The following is an 18,174-nucleotide window of genomic DNA, read 5'->3' on the forward strand; positions in this document are numbered from 1 at the left end:
TTATTTAATGTCATTAGTGATTCATTTGAAGGTAAAAAATATATATACCTGTCCCTCATTTTAAGGTCAACTCTGGTACGTGAACTGAACTCTTGTTTTAAATGGTGAAACTATTCCTTTTTAAATATTTTTTTTCGAAAGAAACACTGAACATCTTATACAGTGGGGAGAACAAGTATTTGATACACTGCCGATTTTGCAGGTTTTCCTACTTACAAAGCATGTAGAGGTCTGTAATTTTTATCATAGGTACACTTCAACTGTGAGAGACGGAATCTAAAACAAAAATCCAGAAAATCACATTGTATGATTTTTAAGTAATTAATTTGCATTGTATTGCATGACATAAGTATTTGATACATCAGAAAAGCAGAACTTAATATTTGGTACAGAAACCTTTGTTTGCAATTACAGAGATCATACGTTTCCTGTAGGTCTTGACCAGGTTTGCACACACTGCAGCAGGGATTTTGGCCCACTCCTCCATACAGAGCTTCTCCAGATCCTTCAGGTTTCGGGGCTGTCGCTGGGCAATACGGACTTTCAGCTCCCTCCAAAGATTTTCTATTGGGTTCAGGTCTGGAGACTGGCTAGGCCACTCCAGGACCTTGAGATGCTTCTTACGGAGCCACTCCTTAGTTGCCCTGGCTGTGTGTTTCGGGTCGTTGTCATGCTGGAAGACCAAGCCATGACCCATCTTCAATGCTCTTACTGAGGGAAGGAGGTTGTTGGCCAAGATCTCGCGATACATGGCCCCATCCATCCTCCCCTCAATATGGTGCAGTCGTCCTGTCCCCTTTGCAGAAAAGCATCCCCAAAGAATGATGTTTCCACCTCCATGCTTCACAGTTGGGATGGTGTTCTTGGGGTTGTACTCATCCTTCTTCTTCCTCCAAACACGGCGAGTGGAGTTTAGACCAAAAAGCTATATATTTTTGTCTCATCAGACCACATGACCTTCTCCCATTCCTCCTCTGGATCATCCAGATGGTCATTGGCAAACTTCAGATGGGCCTGGACATGCGCTGGCTTGAGCAGGGGGACCTTGCGTGCGCTGCAGGATTTTAATCCATGACGGTGTAGTGTGTTACTAATGGTTTTCTTTGAGACTGTGGTCCCAGCTCTGTTCAGGTCATTGACCAGGTCCTGCCGTGTAGTTCTGGGCTGATCCCTCACCTTCCTCATGATCATTGATGCCCCACGAGGTGAGATCTTGCATGGAGCCCCAGACCGAAGGTGATTGACCGTCATCTTGAACTTCTTCCATTTTCGAATAATTGCGCCAACAGTTGTTGCCTTCTCACCAAGCTGCTTGCCTATTGTCCTGTATCCCATCCCAGCCTTGTGCAGGTCTACAATTTTATCCCTGATGTCCTTACACAGCTCTCTGGTCTTGGCCATTGTGGAGAGGTTGGAGTCTGTTTGATTGAGTGTGTGGACAGGTGTCTTTTATACAGGTAACGAGTTCAAACAGGTAGAGTTAATACAGGTAATGAGTGGAGAACAGGAGTGCTTCTTAAAGAAAAACGAACAGGTCTGTGAGAGCCGGAATTCTTAATGGTTGGTAGGTGATCAAATACTTATGTCATGCAATAAAATGCAAATTAATTACTTAAAAATCATACGATGTGATTTTCTGGATTTCTCTCACAGTTGAAGTGTACCTATGATAAAAATTACAGACCTCTACATGCTTTGTAAGTAGGAAAACCTGCAAAATCGGCAGTGTATCAAATACTTGTTCTCCCCACTGTAGTTGAACCCTAGTGTAAAAGCTGGTGAGCTGGTCTACTCTTTTTGGCCATTTTCTGGTGTTTTGTGTTGGAAAACTGAGCAGGTCGAGCATAACACGTCAACCCTGTTACCCATAGATAGACAAGCTAAAAATGTTTAACCTCTACGGGATCGGTGTCCCGTCTAAGGGACGGTTGAGCTAATATGCGCTAATGTGATTAGCATGACTGTTGTAAGTAACAGCAAACTTTCCAGGACATAGACATGATTTATATGGGCAGAAAGCTTTAATTCTTGTTAATCTAACTGTACTGTCCAATTTACAGTAGCTATTACAGTGAAAAAAGACCATGCTATTGTTTGAGGAGAGTGCACAACAACAAAAAACGTATCACGGCAACTGATTTGATACATTCACCTCTGAAGGTAAATAATATACTTACATTCAGTAATCTTGCTCTGATTTGTCATCCTAATGGTCCCAGAGATGAAATGTAGCATAGTTTTGTTTGATAAAATCCATTTTTATATTCAAATGTAGGAACTGGGTTCTACAGTTTGAACCCCTGCTGTCTCTGGCTCCACAACCGGCCATCTAGATGTGTGAAAGTTAGTGTATAAGCTAATGATCCATGATGTATGACATTCCTGGGAGTGTGTAAACATTTGGGCAGACTTTATACAAAATTGTCTAGTATTGCAATGCTTCACTGGATCCATCTGAAACGTTGCAGACACACTGCTGCCATCTAGTGGCCAAAATCTAAATTGCGCCTAAACTGCAATATTATATTGTGGCCTTTTTCTTGCATTTCAAAGATAATGGAAGAAAAAATATAAATAGAAAATGCATGTTTTTTTGTTTGTATTATCTTTTACCAGATCTAATGTGTTATATTCTCCTACATTAATTTCACATTTCCATAAACTTCAAAGTGTTTCCTTTCAAATTGTATCAAGAATAAACATATCCTTTCTTCAGGTCCTGAGCTACAGGCAATTAGATTTGTGTGTGTCATTTCAGGCGAAAATTGAAAGAAATTGTCAAATCCTTAAGAGGTTAAATTAAACAATAAAAATAAAAAACATGTGAAGCTTGCATTCAATTCCCCCTCCCTGTTGCATATGACAAAAGGGGATGTATGGCTGATTTAAGATTAAATCGTCAACCCTGTTACTTTACTTGCCACTAAAACCATTTCCAGCCGGAGCGTTCTAATTTCAGAATCATAGTTTTGATGGTTTCACCCTTAATATCACTGCCGTCCACTCACCAATTTTACACATGACAACATAAGCTACAAATAGATATAATTGGTTTAGGGCTTTATGTGTGGGAACTTTCTTTTTTACTTCACCCAAAAGTAAATATGTGAAATCTACATTTGCCTGACAGCACTCATAGACGATGGTCAGAAAAGTGGATCTCAAGTGCTATTTTGACAGCTTCAAAGTGCAAACAAGGGGGGTCAGTTTAGGTAAGAAAGTTGTTCAATTGTTTATGACAATGTTTTATCAATAATGTCACTTGAAATACATTATTTTGTTAAAAAGTCTATTTACAGCCCTGAATCATTTGCTGCTTGGCGTTCGCTACTGGTAGCTGTGAGGTAGTAGCTAATGTTAGCTTGTTCTAACTAGCTATCCTCTTCCTCTGTTTCTGAATGAATTTTTCTAGCTAGCAAAATAAGTGAGCTAGATTTTGTTTGTGTACTGCCATATGTCGATAACATAACTAAGTTTGTCACTGGTATGGGCTAGTAAATATCCAAAACCTAGCCAGTTGGACAGTGATAGCCGCAAACTAAAACTGGGGAAGGAGACAGGGAAGATAATTAACTTTCTGTTTCATCTGCTGCTGGCTTGCTAGCTAATGTTGACTCAAATACGTTTTTCCACATGTAATTCATAAAATGAGATTTCTATTCTATAACGAATGGCTGATGGCTGCTAGACAATAGCAGAAGCTGGCTATGCTCCAACTTCAGTCTATCAGGTTTTCTGACATGGTTTTGCTGTCTGGCAGAGATCTATTTATACGATTGTACTGTTAGCTACTGGTAGTTAGCTAGCTACCAGGTAGTTAGCTAGCTATAGTACTGATATTACTAAATCCTAAATTAACTAGATAGGATGGCATATTTTGTGCTTGGTCCACTATCACTGTCTAATCAGCTGATGGCTTATCCATCATGATCATCCACCACACATCCATGTGATGGATGAACCTATCCAGATACAAGCAATGAAGGTGTTTGCTGTAAGTCAGATAATATCATTCTGCTTAGCCTACAGCCTTTTAGTGACTCAAAAACACCTTGAATTACAAAATGTATTCCCTTAACCTTATTCTTTCAATAAAGTTTTTGTTTTATGTCTTTCTTTATAATAATAATAATATAATATGCCATTTAGCAGACGCTTTTATCCAAAGCGACTTACAGTCATGCGTGCATACATATTTTTTTTTTGTGTATGGGTGGTCCCGGGGATCGAACCCACTACCTTGGCGTTACAAGCGCCGTGCTCTACCAGCTGAGCTACAGAGGACCATATGTAAGAGTAAATGCTATTTGTAATTAGTTTTGGTGCAGATTTGTATTTTATATACTATCTAGATAAGAAAGTGTTTGATCAAGGAACATTCCATAGAATTTTAGAAAAATACCATCAGTCACTAAAACAGCTGTAACATGTTCACAGTAAAATGTATTTTTATTCTGATTTCAGATGTTAAATCCTTACAAAATAAGGAAGACTCAAAAGTTTTCTCTATCTTCATTAGAAAAAAGCATTGATTTTCATACAAGATACAGATTTTCACAGGTGTTATTTCTTGACTGATTACAATTTGATTGATGGGGTGCTATTGTATGTCGTATCATTTGAAAGGGCTGTTTTTCAGCTTTTAAAATATGTATAATGTTTTCATACATGGTTTTACACCAGCAAATTATACTCATTAATGCACGCAGAGGTCATGATCCAGCAAGAAATGGAACATTCCGCTCTGGCTGGAAAGGGTTAATAGGCACTTACTAGTCATTTCTTTTATTTAACCTTTTGAGATGGGAAAACATGGGGGGAGAGGGAGAAGATTTGGAAAGAGAGAGGGAGCGAGAGAGGAACAAGAGAGAGATGGAGGAAAAAAGCTTGCTTCAGGATCCTTGCTTCAGGTTTTCTATCTCTTTCTCTTTATCCCCCCTGGACCGGACAATTGTCTTCTCCCATTTTTCACCCATATAGACAATTACTATTCCCCTCACCTCCGCCGTTGCCGGCCTGATCTCTCTCTCTCTCTCTCTTCTGGTGCTATACAGATGAGATAAAGCATGCGGCTCTGCCCATTATCAAGCGATCCATCCAATGCATGCTCTGTGGTATTATTACTGCCAGACAGAGTGTGAGTGAGCGTCTATCGCTCCATCTCCTATGACATCACCTCTCTCTGATACTACTCTCCCTCTTTCGTAAACCTATGGCAAATCTGACCATAACTCTATCCTCCTGATCCCTGCTTACAAGCAAAAACTCAAACAGGAAGTACCAGTGAAGCGCTCAATACAGAAGTGGTCTGATGAAGAGGATGCTAAGCTACAGGACTATTTTGCTAACACAGACTGGAAAATGTTCCGGTATTCATCCGATAGCATTGAGGAGTTTACCACATCAGCCACCGGCTTCATTAACAAGTGCATTGACGACGTCGTCCCGACGGTGACAGTACGTACATATCCCCACCAGAAGCCATGGATTAATCCGGACGCTTATAAGAAATCCCTCTACGCCCTCTGACAAACCATCAAACGGGCAAAGCGTCAATACAGGACTAAGATCGAATCCTACCACACTGGCTCTGACGCTCGTTGGATGTTACAGGGCTTGCAAACTATCACGGATTTCAAAGGGAATCCCAGCCGAGAGCTGCCCAGCGAAGTGAGCCTACCAGACGAGATAAATGCCTTCTATGCTCGCTTCGAGGCAAGCAACAATGAACCATGCATGAGAGCACCAGCTGTTCTGGATTACTGTGTGATCACGCTCTCCGTAGACGATGTGAGTAAGACCTTTTAACAGGTTAACATTCACAAGGCCTCAGGGCCAGATTGATTACCAGGACGCGTACTGACCTGCTGGCAAGTGTCTTCACTGACATTTTAAACCTCTCCCTGACCCAGTCTGTAATACCTACATGTTTCAAGCAGACCAACATTGTCTCTGTGCCCATGAACGCCAAGGTAACCTGTCTAAATGACTACTGACCCGTAGCACTCACATCTGTAGCCATGCAATGCTTTGAAAGGCTGGTCATGGCTCACATCAACACCATCATCCCAGAAACCCTGGACCAACTCCAATTCGCATTCCGCCCAAATAGATCCACAGATGATGCAATCTCTATTGCACTCCACACTGACCTTTCCCACCTGGACAAAAGGAACAACTATGTGAGAATGCTGTTCATGGACTACAGCTCAGCATTCAACAACATAGTTCCCTCCAAGCTCATCACTAAGATAAGGTTGCTGGTACTGAACACCTCCCTCTGCAGCTGGATCCTGGACTTCTTGACGGGCCGCCCCCAGGTGGTGAGGGTAGGATGCAACACATCCGCCACGCTGATCCTCAACACGGGGGCCCCTTAGGGGTGCGTGCTTAGTCCCCTCCTGTACTCCCTGTTCACCAACGACTGCGTGCTGACAGGACCCAGCCTCTCCCTCAACGTGGGCAAGACAAAGGTGGTTATCGTGGACTACAGGAAACAGAGGGCCGAACACGCCCCCATTCACATCTTTAGTGGAGCGCGTCCAGAACTTCAAGTTCCTCTGTGTCCACATTGCTAAGGACCTATCATGGTCCAAACACACCAACACAGTTGTGAAGAGGGCACAAAAATGCCTAATCCCCCTCAGGAGGCTGAAAAGATTTTGCATGGGCCATCAGATCCTCAGAAATGTCTACAGCTGCTCCATTGAGAGCATCTTGACTGGCTGCATCACCGCTTGGTATGGCAACTGCTCGGAATCTGACCGCATGGCACTACAGAGGGCAGTGCGTATGGCCCAGTACATCCTTGGGGCCGAACTCCCTGCCATCCAGGACCTCTAAACAAGGCGGTGTTAGAGGAAGGCCCTAAAAATTGTCAAAGACTCCAGCCACCCAAGTCATAGACTGTTCTCTCTGCTACTGCATGGCAAATGGTACCGGAGCGCTAAGTCTGGCAACAAAAGGCTCCTGAACAGCTTGTACCCCCAAGCCATAAGACCGCTAAATAGTTAACCAAATAGCTACTCGGACTATCTGCATTGACTCTATGCACACACACTGGACTCTACCCACATACTCCCACATACTTACACTGACACTCCAACACATACAAACACACAAACACACACACGCATGCATGCACACACACACACACACAAACACACACACTTACGCACAGGCACACATTCACCACACTTCCACACTCATCACATATGCTGCTGCTACTGTGTATTATCTATCATGTTACCTATTCACTTTACCCATACCTACCTCAATTTCCTCGTACCCCTGCACATCGACTCGGTACTGGTACCCTATGTATATAGAGTACCACAGTATGAGTCATAATACCCATAAAACCTAGCGGTCAAACAAGGAAATGGTTCAAATCGTTTTTCCACCATTCATTTTAGAAACACTTAAGGGCTGTGTTTCATGTAGGCTTACCCTGGCGTGGCGTTTTGATAACAGTGTAAATCTCTCTAGGACAAGGTGACGTTAATCAATATATTCGCTTGTATTGACCCTCCAGAAATGAAATGCTAATTAGCTGCTAATGTAGCTATCATAAAGAACTACAAATGACATGACGAGACTGCCTGGACTGTCTGAGACTGCTGAATCGAGGCAAAGGTAAGAATCTCTGGATTAACTATGTAATGTTAGCTACATTTAGTAATTAATAAATTGGCAAAATGTCTTTAAATTGACAATTCTGTGAACTGTCTTGTGCAAGTTTAAAATGGACACAATATTTCTTAGCAAATGTGTTAGCTAGAGATTACGTGCAGGAATGGGATTTGTAGTCTGAGAGTAAATAGAGGTGAATATATTGATAAAAGTCACCTCGTCTGAGAGATTTACATGGTTAATCAAAACGTCACTCCAGGGTTGTCACGCCCTGACTCAAGGGACTCGTATATGTTGAGTCAGGGTGTGTATGTTCTATGTTGTATATTTCTATGTTGATGTTCTAGTATGTCTATTTCTATGTTGGCCGGTGTGGTTCCCAATCAGAGGCAGCTGTCGCTCGTTGTCTCTCATTGGGGACCATACTTAGGCAGCCTTTTGGCACTAGTTAGTGGTGGGATCTTGTTCCCTATTAAGGTATGTTGTGTTGTGCTGCCTTGGACTTCACGTATCGTTTGTTTATTGTTTTGTCGTTGTGTTTATTCGTTAATAAACATGTATGCATATCACACTGCGCCTTGGTCCGTCCCGTTCATGAACGAACGTGACAGAAGATCCCACCAAACGAGGACCAAGCAGCGTGCCCAGGAAGAGCGAATAGCCATGTCACAGGTGGGTACATTGTGGACATGGGAAGAGATATTCGCGGGGAAAGGGCCATGGGCGAAGGTAAATGCCCAGGCAGGAGAGGAACAACGGCAACACGGAAGCCGGCCGAGGAGGAGGCCCGAGAAGCAGCCCCAATAAAAAAAAATCGGGGGGCTAAAGGGGTGGTCGGAGAGCGATAGAGAAGAGCCCCGACCACTGCACCCGGTTGGGTTTCAGATTGGGTCCCTACGACCTTGGGAAGAGGAGTGGGAACAGTATTACACTGAGGAGTCGGAGGATGACGACGACAACGAGTGTCTGTTCCCTAACTCGTGGGGGCTCCCGGAGGAGTCCTCACGGGAAGAGGAGTGCCGACGACGGAGACCCGAGAGGCAACCCCAATAATTTTTTTTGGGGGGGGGGCACACGGTGTGGACGACGAGGCAGCAGGAGGCAGCGACAGGGCGGATCTGCAGGTTAGGAGAGGAGGCCACCATGTTACGGGGGCTATTGGTTCAGAGGGAGCAGGAGTTATTCGGTCAGAGGGAGGAGCTACAGGAGGCTAAAAGGGAGAAGGAAGGTGTAGAGGCACGGCGAGAGGAGCTGGTTAGGCAGCAGAAGGAGCGGGGGTTAATAAAATAACCCAGTCCCGCTCCTCGCACCAAGCAAGTGGTGCGTGTTGCCAGTCCGGTCCGGCCCGTCCCTGCTCCCCGCACTAAGCCAGTGGTGCGTGTTCCCAGTACGACCCGACCCGTACCTGCTCCCCGCACTAAGCCAGTCGTGCGTGTTCCCAGTACAGCCCGACCCGTCCCTGCTCCCCGCACTAAGCCAGTGGTGCGTGTTCCCAGTACGACCCGACCCGTACCTGCTCCCCGCACTAAGCCAGTCGTGCGTGTTCCCAGTACGGCCCAACCCGTTCCTGCTCCCCGCACTAAGCCAGTGGTGCGTGTTCCCAGTACGGCCCGACCCGTTCCTGCTCCCCACACTAAGCCAGTGGTGCGTGTTCCCAGTACGGTCCGGCCCGTTCCTGCTCCTCGCATCAAGCCAGTGGTGCGCGTCGCCAGCCCGGTCCGGTCTGTTCCTGTCCCTCGCACCAAACCAGTGGTGCGCGTCGCCAGCCCGGCCCGGCCTGTTCCTACCCCTCGCACCAAGCCAGTGGTGCGCGTCGCCAGCCCGGTCCGGCCTGTTCCTGTCCCTCGCACCAAGCCAGTGGTGCGCGTCGCCAGCCCGTTCCGGCCTGTTCCTGCCCCTCGCACCAAGCCAGTGGTGCGCGTCGCCAGCCCGGTTCGGCCTGTTCCTGACCCTCGCACCAAGCCAGTGGTGCGCATCGCCAGCCCGGCCCGGCCTGTTCCTGCCCCTCGCACCAAGCCAGTGGTGCGCGCCGCCAGCCAGGTCCGGCCTGTTCCTGTCCCTCGCACCAAGCCAGTGGTGCGCGTCGCCAGCCCGGTCCGGCCTGTTCCTGTCCCTCGCATCAAGCCAGTGGTGCACGTCGCCAGCCCGGTCCGGCCTGTTCCTGCTCCTCGCACCAAGCCAGTGGTGCGTGTGTCCAGTCCGGCACGGCCCGTGCCTGTCCCACCGGTGCCTGGTCCGGCACCGGTCAGCTGCTCCACTCCGGTGCCAGAGCAGTCCGCTCCACCGGTGCCTGATCAAGCTCCGGTTAGCTGCTCCACTCCGGAGCCAGAGCAATCCGCTCCACCGGGGTCCAGTCCAGCTCCGGTCAGTGGATCCACTCCGGAGCCAGAGCAGTCCGCTCCACCGGTGCCCAGTTCAGCTCCGGTCAGCGGCTCCACTCCGGAGCCCGAGCAGTCCGCTCCACCGGTGCCTGATCCAGCTCCGGTTAGCTGCTCCACTCCGGAGCCAGAGCAGTCCGCTCCACCGGTGCCCAGTTCAGCTCCGGTCAGCGGCTCCACTCCGGAGCCCGAGCAGTCCGCTCCACCGGTGCCTGATCCAGCTCCGGTCAGCGGCTCCACTCCGGAGCCAGAGTAGTTCGATCCACCGTCGTCGGGTCCAGCTCCAGTCAGCGGTTCCAGTCCAGACCCAGACGTCAGCCCCTCTCCAGGTTCGGGGTCTCCCACACCAGGGTCCAGACAGGGCTTGGTACTTCGTGGGAGGAAGGAGAGGGGAAGCAGCGTGCCGAGGTCCAGACCAGACCAGGTGCGCAACAGGGAGGTGGAGAGTAAGTGGTGGTCACGCCCGGAGCCGGATCCGCCTCCGAGGCGGAATGCCCACCCGGCCCCTACCCTGTTATGTTTATGTGGCGCGGTCGGAGTCCGCACCTTTGGGGGGGGGTACTGTCACGCCCTGACTCAAGGGACTCGTATATGTTGAGTCAGGGTGTGTATGTTCTATGTTGTATATTTCTATGTTGATGTTCTAGTATGTCTATTTCTATGTTGGCCGGTGTGGTTCCCAATCAGAGGCAGCTGTCGCTCGTTGTCTCTGATTGGGGCCATACTTAGGCAGCCTTTTGGCACTAGTTAGTGGTGGGATCTTGTTCCGTGTTAAGGTATGTTGTGTTGTGCTGCCTTGGACTTCACGTATCGTTTGTTTATTGTTTTGTCGTTGTGTTTATTCGTTAATAAACATGTATGCATATCACACTGCGCCTTGGTCCGTCCCGTCTATAAACGAACGTGACAATGGTAAGCCTACATTTTTTTTTGGGGGGGGGGTCATTTAGCAGACGCTCTTAAATGATTGGAGCCATTTCCCTGTTTGACCGCTAGGTTTTATGGGTATTACAATACCTCCACTGTGGGGCTCTATAGCCAAACTATCATTGCTCATTGTGTATTTACTCCTCGTGTTACAATTTCTTTCTATTATTATTATTTTTTTAAATATTGTATTCTGCATTGTTGGGAAGGGCCATAAGTAATCATTTCACTTTTAGTCAACACCTGTTGTTTACGAAGCATGTGACAATTAAAATGTGATATGGTGGTGGACGTGGCAGGGGCAGTACTTACTGGTCTGGACTGAATTTCTTTGGCATACAGAGGTTGGAGAAACTCAGAGTCTCCCTCCAGTTTCAGGCCCTTCTCTGTTATTCTTAAGTTGCCCATACCATCCTGTAGAGAAAGAGAAAAGGAATAGGATATGGTCAATATTTAGATATGAGTTGAGAGGGTTCCATCTGTTGCTGATCAAACAAAGACATAAATAATAAATGTGTAATACAAAATTAGTACCAATGCACACATATAATGAATTCATCCCATCCATACTTCTTTGGATACAAACATCTTGATTTAGGCATAAATCAGCTAGCTACAGTAAAGGCATAAATACCACAATATCAGGCACTGAATATTGGAACAGTGTTCACAAAGCCCCTATCTGTTTCTCTGCGTTATTGAACCATGTCAGACTAAAGGATATCAAACAACGATGAGCAGAGCTTTGGAGAACAGAGAGGAGTTCACAGAGCTACTTTGATTCCAACAGGTTTGACTTTGACCTTTTGCTTCCCCTTGTCAATAAATACAATGTAAAGATGACATACTTGTCTGATACGAGACAGGAGCTCTCGTTCTCTCTCTACCCCTCCATGTGATCATCAGGAGAAACCAAGCCTCTTTGTTTTTTCACCATCTTTGATCCTGAGGAGTTCTGAGGAGCATTACCAATTGGAGATCAAGACCTGTGCAATCCCTCTGGATCTGAATGCTTTAAAACACCTTCTGACAATCCCTCCTCTCTCCGTCTGCCCACCTCTTTCTACCTTCTCTATTCCAAGTCTGACAAGATAGTGAGAAGTGTAAAGTAAGTAAGACCTGAACGTGGCGTGAATATGTATATCTATCCTGTGGATCGGCAAACCATAGGAGATGATAGGAGTCTGCTAAATGGCATATTATTATTTATTATTATGATATAGCTGCTAAATGTAAGTAGCGTAGACACTTTGAAGAAGGCAAAAGCCTATGTGATGACTAGAGATGTATTTTTTGCCACTCTGCAGTATGTCCACCTTCCCTCTATGTAGGAAAGTGACTGTCTTCATCATCAGATTCAGCCATTAATTTACATCAAAGATTCGGATTTACTCTGTCCTGCTATTACTGTAATATTATGTACTCGTTACCCCTGCAGCTCTTACATTTCATACGCTATCTGAACCATCACTGAAGACGCACAATAGTTGAGATACAGTAACTTGTTCGTCCTCTTCTCTACATCTCTCCCTCTGTTACAGAAACTCACATCCCCAGAGATTGTGCATCAGAGACTTGCTGTAGCGATAGCACTGGGTATAAACGCACAGAACTCTGAGTAGGAAACTCGAATTCCAGGAATTCCACAGATTTTGTGAGCCTTGCATACCTCTCCCAAAAGAGCTCAACATGAGAGTAACACAGCTAACAACCCACTGGGTACAGATGTAATTTCAACGTCTAGTTCTGATTTACATTTGGTTGAGTTGTTAACTAATGTGAATTCAATGTGAAATCAACAACAAAAAAATTACATTTACATTTTAGTCATTTAGCATACGCTCTTATCCAGAGCGACTTACAGTTAGTGAGTGCATACATTTTCATACTGGCCAGTTAAAACAGTGTACAGTAAGTGTGTATTTTGGATTTGTGAAATTATTTTGATGTGATAGTAAAGTAGAGCAATTTATGTTTCAAGAACCAAACCGCAATTGAGAATCGATTCACGTTTAAAGGGAGTATTTGGCTGTTTTGCCTCCCAGAGCCAATTCACCTCTAAACAGAACATGTAAGGTCCCTGGACTATAAGGAGAGACGTTAGGCTCCATTATTGGGCTAGGGAAGCCCCTGAATCACACGTTTTCCATTCCCATATTTATTGTCTTGTCTTTGTAGGCTTGATGATATGTTTTCATGTTGTCACGCCCTGGCTCTGGGGACTCTTAAATGTTGAGCCAGGGTGTGGAGTTTCTATGTCATATTTTCTATGTTGTGTTTTCTAGATCGTGTAGATCTATGTTGGCCAGGGTGGTTCCCAATCAGAGGCAGCTGTAGCTCGTTGTCTCTGATTGGGGACCATACTTAGGCAGCCTGTTTGGCACTAGTCGGGGTGGGATCTTGTTCAGTTAAGGTTTGTTTTGTGTAACCTAGGACTTCACGTTTCGTTTGTTTGTTGTTTTGTCGTGAGTTCAGTACGTAAATAAATATGAATGCTTATCACGCTGCGCCTTGGTCCGTATCTTCCATAAACGATCGTGACAGAAGATCCCACCAAAAGAGGACCAAGCAGCGTGTCCAGGAACAGACAGCCTGGACCTGGGAGGAGATCCTGGACGGGAAGGGATCCTGGACTTGGGAGGAGATTCAGGCCGGAATGGATCGCCGTCCTTGGGAGGAGACTGTGGAGGCGCGCTATAGAGAGGAGCAGCGGCAACGCAGAGGGTACCGGCCGAGGAGGAAGCCCGAGAGACAGCCCCAATAATTTTTTTTGGGGGGGCTAAAAGGGTGGTTGGCGGAGCCTAGGGTTAGAGCAGAGCCAACTCCCCGTACTCAGGCTAGGAAGCGTGTGACTGGGCAGGCTCCGTGTTATGCGGAGCCACGTACTGTGCCGCGAGTGTTCCGGCACAGTCCTGTACGTCCTGTGCTAGCACCACGCACGTGTCGTGCAAAGATGGGCATTCAGCCAGGACGGGGTGTGCCGGCTCAATGCTCGTGGTCTCCAGTACGCCTCCTCGGTCCCGTATATCCTGCGCCAGTGCCACGTGCTGTAGCGCCAGTACGAGTGCACAGCCCCGTACGCCCTGTGCTGATGCCTCACACATATTGTGTGGAAGTAGGCATTCAGCCAGGACGGGTTGTGTCAGCTCTTCGCTCCAGACCTCCAGTCCGCCTCCACAGTCCGGCCCGTTCCTGCTCCCCGCACCAAGCCAGTGGTGCGTGTTCCCAGTACAGCCCGGCCTGTTCCTGCTCCCCGCACCAAGCCAGTGGTGCGTGTTCCCAGTCCAGCCCGGCCTGTTCCTGTCCCTCGCACCAAGCCAGTGGTGCGCGTCGCCAGCCCGGTCCGGCCTGTTCCTGCCCCTCGCACCAAGCCAGTGGTGCGCGTCGCCAGCCCGGTCCGGCCTGTTCCTGCTCCCCGCACCAAGCCAGTGGTGCGTGTGCCCAGTCCGGCCTGTTCCTGTCCCTCGCACCAAGCCAGTGGTTTGCGTTGCCAGCCCGGTCCGGCCTGTTCCTGTCCCTCGCACCAAGCCAGTGGTGCGCGTTGCCAGCCCGGTCTGGCCTGTTCCTGTCCCTCGCGCCAAGCCAGTGGTGCACATCGCCAGCCCGGTCCGGCCCGTTCCTGCTCCCCGCACCAAGCCAATGGTGCGCGTCGTCAGCCCGGTCCAGCCCGTTCCCGCTCCCTGCACCAAGCCAGTGGTGCGCGTCGTCAGCCCGGTGCGGCCCGTTCCTGCTCCCCGCACCAAGCCAGTGGTGCGCGTCGTCAGCCCGGTCCGGCCCACTCCTACTCCCCGCACCAAGCCAGTGGTGGGCGTCGTCGCCCGGTCCGGCCCGCACCTGCTCCCCGCACCAAGCCAGTGGTGCGTGTGTCCAGTCCGGCACGGCCCGTGCCTGTTCCACCGGTGCCTGGTCCGGCACCGGTCAGCTGCTCCACTCCGGAGCCAGAGCAATCCGCTCCACCGGGGTCCGGTCCAACTCCTGTCAGCGGATCCACTCCGGAGCCAGAGCAATCCGCTCCACCGGCGCCCAGTCCAGCTCCGGCCAGCGGCTCCAGTCCGGAGCCTGTACAGATCGATCCACCGTCGTCGGGTCCAGCTCCAGTCAGCGGTGCCAGACCAGACATGGGGCGCAACGGGGAGGTGGAGAGAAAGTGGTGGTCACGCCCGGAGCCGGATCCACCTCCGAGCGGAATGCCCAACCGGCCCCTACCCTGTTGTGTTTGTGTGGCGCGGTCGCAGTCCGCGCCTTTGGGGGGGGGGGGGGGGGGGTACTGTCACGCCCTGGCTCTGGGGACTCTTAAATGTTGAGCCAGGGTGTGGAGTTTCTATGTCATATTTTCTATGTTGTGTTTTCTAGATCGTGTAGATCTATGTTGGCCAGGGTGATTCACAATCAGAGGCAGCTGTAGCTCGTTATCTCTGATTGGGGTCAATACTTAGGCAGCCTGTTTGGCACTAGTCGGGGTGGGATCTTGTTCCATTAAGGTTTGTTTTGTGTAACCTAGGACTTCACGTTTCGTTTGTTTGTTGTTTTGTCGTGAGTTCAGTACGTAAATAAATATGAATGCTTATCACGCTGCGCCTTGGTCCGTATCTTCCATAAACGATCGTGACACATGTACACAAAGCCGCAAACTAAATTTCCCCATGGGGAAGATAATGTTATTATCTTATCTATTTTAGTATGTAACTGGTAAAGCAGATATACAATTAACCTACTACCTCTACCCCGCTTCCAATGACCTGTAAACAACAATGTTCAATATTAAACTTCACATCAACAGTTAGGCCTGTTTGGGGATTACCCCTACCCCCCAAAGAATGGTAGGCCCTTTGTTTATTACAGTAATAGTTTTTCAGTTTCATTTGTTCTTCACACATCAGACACACTGTGTGTATACAAATTGGATCATTGTGAAACGTCAATACTTATGATTAGCAGTTGGTTGAAAAACCTTGAGCTTCAAAAGTTGCCTACCTATCAGGTGGCTAGTAAACATAATAAGCTTATCCATTTTCACTAAATCTGAAACCGTTTAAAACCCGTTAAAAGTACCGTCTTGGGGGTTTACTATCATGTCGGTTCTCTCCAGGGTGCTCAGTGGAACATCCAAGTTGTACAACAATGCAGCCAACTTTCAGCTCGCTACAACATACAAAAACATTTGACTATAGGTCACACGCGCTTCCCCTACTACTGTAACTGTATTATCGTAATAGCAACCAACACCTGTAGTAAAAAATGACAAAATGTAACTGGTGTTTTAATCTCCTAACTTGACCCAATGCTCGCCAACAATCAATCTCTTTCTCCCCCCACATCCCCCCCTGCTTCGCTCAGGCCCCCACACGTTATTTTTTTTGTATTCAACTACTCACCCGCCAGTCTGATGATTCTAGAGTTCCAAAGTAACCGCCGCAAACAACTTCAAAACGCAACCCTCCCCAAGGATGACCCTGTCGATTGAACTCCGTGTCCTGGGCTAAGTCCAAGAAACCAGAGGGTTGAAACAATAATCAGTCAGACACTTTATACTTTAGCTGCCCTAGCCTGCCTACTACACAGGCAAATGGCCACTTGCCTCAACAAAAGACGGCCTGCCTGGGCTCACTTTTGCTCATGTAAATCACGTAATAACTCACAGAGGCAGCCTTTCCCGAAAACACACGGTTGCCTCCGTTAACCCTTTCGCCGTGGTGTAGCTCCTTGATATATTGTGTATGAAAAAGTATATTGGTTGGATTGAGAGCTCTAGTTCCAAGAGGTGGGAAATCAGTGAGTTCGCCGTTCGTTCACAGGCTCTGCTTCCTTTTTCCACAACAACAAATGTCACCAGTCATTGGATTTAGGTGAACAGTTGAGTGATTAAAATACAAAGTTCCCTTATGTTGAGGAGTTTTTGCAAATCCAATCTGTTTTCCATGTTGATTCAATGTTATCACATTTGTTGAAATGATGTGGAAACAATGTTGATTCAACCAATTTTTCGACCCAGTGGGAAGAAACTTCCCCATTACGGAAAGGGATAGTTTTTCATCTGGTTCCCATTTAGGTTGCATGATATTAGAGTATGTATTAAACTGTTCTCCAATGCTTTCATGGGTAAGCATAATGTTCGAGAAATGTTTTTTTCCTCCCCGGTGCGGTGCAGCCTGTCATGAATAATGCAGATAGGCACACATTGACAAAGGGGCCCCAGAACACTCAGGTGTGTCTTCTCCACTCTCCCCTCTTCTCTGTTTTTCTCTCTTTTCCTCGCCTCTCCTCTCCCCACTCCACATCGCTCCGGTCCGTCGGGAATCAACTAACCTTCACTCGCATGCCACAGTTTATGCAGCATCAAGGAGTAAATTGATTTCCACTCAACACATCTTGGCACGAATGTCACTGCTCTGGGAGTTTGATATTTATTGTGGACCCAAGAATGTGGGATGGAGCATGTGTGACTTGTGAGTAGCTTGCATGTGTAGTGTGTGTGTGTGTGTGTGTGTGTGTGTGTGTGTGTGAGCATGTGTGCGTGCGTGCCTGCATGTGTGTGGGTGCCTCCCTGCCGGTCTGCCTGTGTCAGTGTGTGTGCGACAGTGTCCCTGGCTAAGATATAGATTCCATCACTTGATGTAACTGAGGGATGGCGGTGAGCCAGCGAGAGCGAAGCACATAGCCAAAACAACGCTGCTTCTTGTCGACAGCTGTTAAGGGCCCTCTCCGCCAAGCCCCTAGATCTTATCTGCCACGCTGACAAAGGGAGACGACGACGCAGCAGCAGCAGCACACATTTGCATGAGAGTCAGGAGGTTGTTCGCCCCTGTTAGCTAATTAATGCACATGCATCAGTACAGGTGACCCACCCACTGAACAGAACCAAACTGTCAAGCTGTACCAGGCGTAGAGGGCTGGGCAGGAGACACAAGGTGATGGGGCAGTGTCTGGAACAAAGGACGCTGAGAGACATGAGAATGCATGTGCGTGCGCTCACACATACACACACAGATGTGCACACAAACACACATACCATACACAGACACACTCCACAACCAGAGAGAAAGTGTAGGACACCTTGAGATCACTATGATTCATAATGTCAATATTGAGGGACCTCAGAGCTATTATCTAATGACAGCATCAACATGTAACTTATTCCCCTATCACTTGAGACAAGAACAAATAAAGTGAGATGATTTAAACATTACCTTTATGACTAACAAAGAAAATGATTAGTTAGCTTTTTCTATATAGTCAC

At 47.6% G+C, this 18,174-nt stretch overlaps 1 protein-coding gene across 1 annotated transcript in view; it reads right to left on the minus strand.

Moving 5' to 3' along the window:
• The window catches only part of LOC311120442 (delta-sarcoglycan-like), a 114,423-nt gene that overhangs the window by 56,583 nt on the left and 39,666 nt on the right, over positions 1–18,174 (minus strand). The window contains exon 3 of the mRNA XM_084195034.1: positions 11,250–11,351. Coding sequence (XP_084051160.1) covers positions 11,250–11,351 — 102 coding nt within the window. The remainder of the gene's footprint in view (positions 1–11,249; positions 11,352–18,174) is intronic.

The sequence above is a fragment of the Coregonus lavaretus genome (genome assembly GCF_964263955.1).
Source record: "Coregonus lavaretus genome assembly, contig: HAP1_SCAFFOLD_836, whole genome shotgun sequence".
Classification (NCBI taxonomy): domain Eukaryota; kingdom Metazoa; phylum Chordata; class Actinopteri; order Salmoniformes; family Salmonidae; genus Coregonus; species Coregonus lavaretus.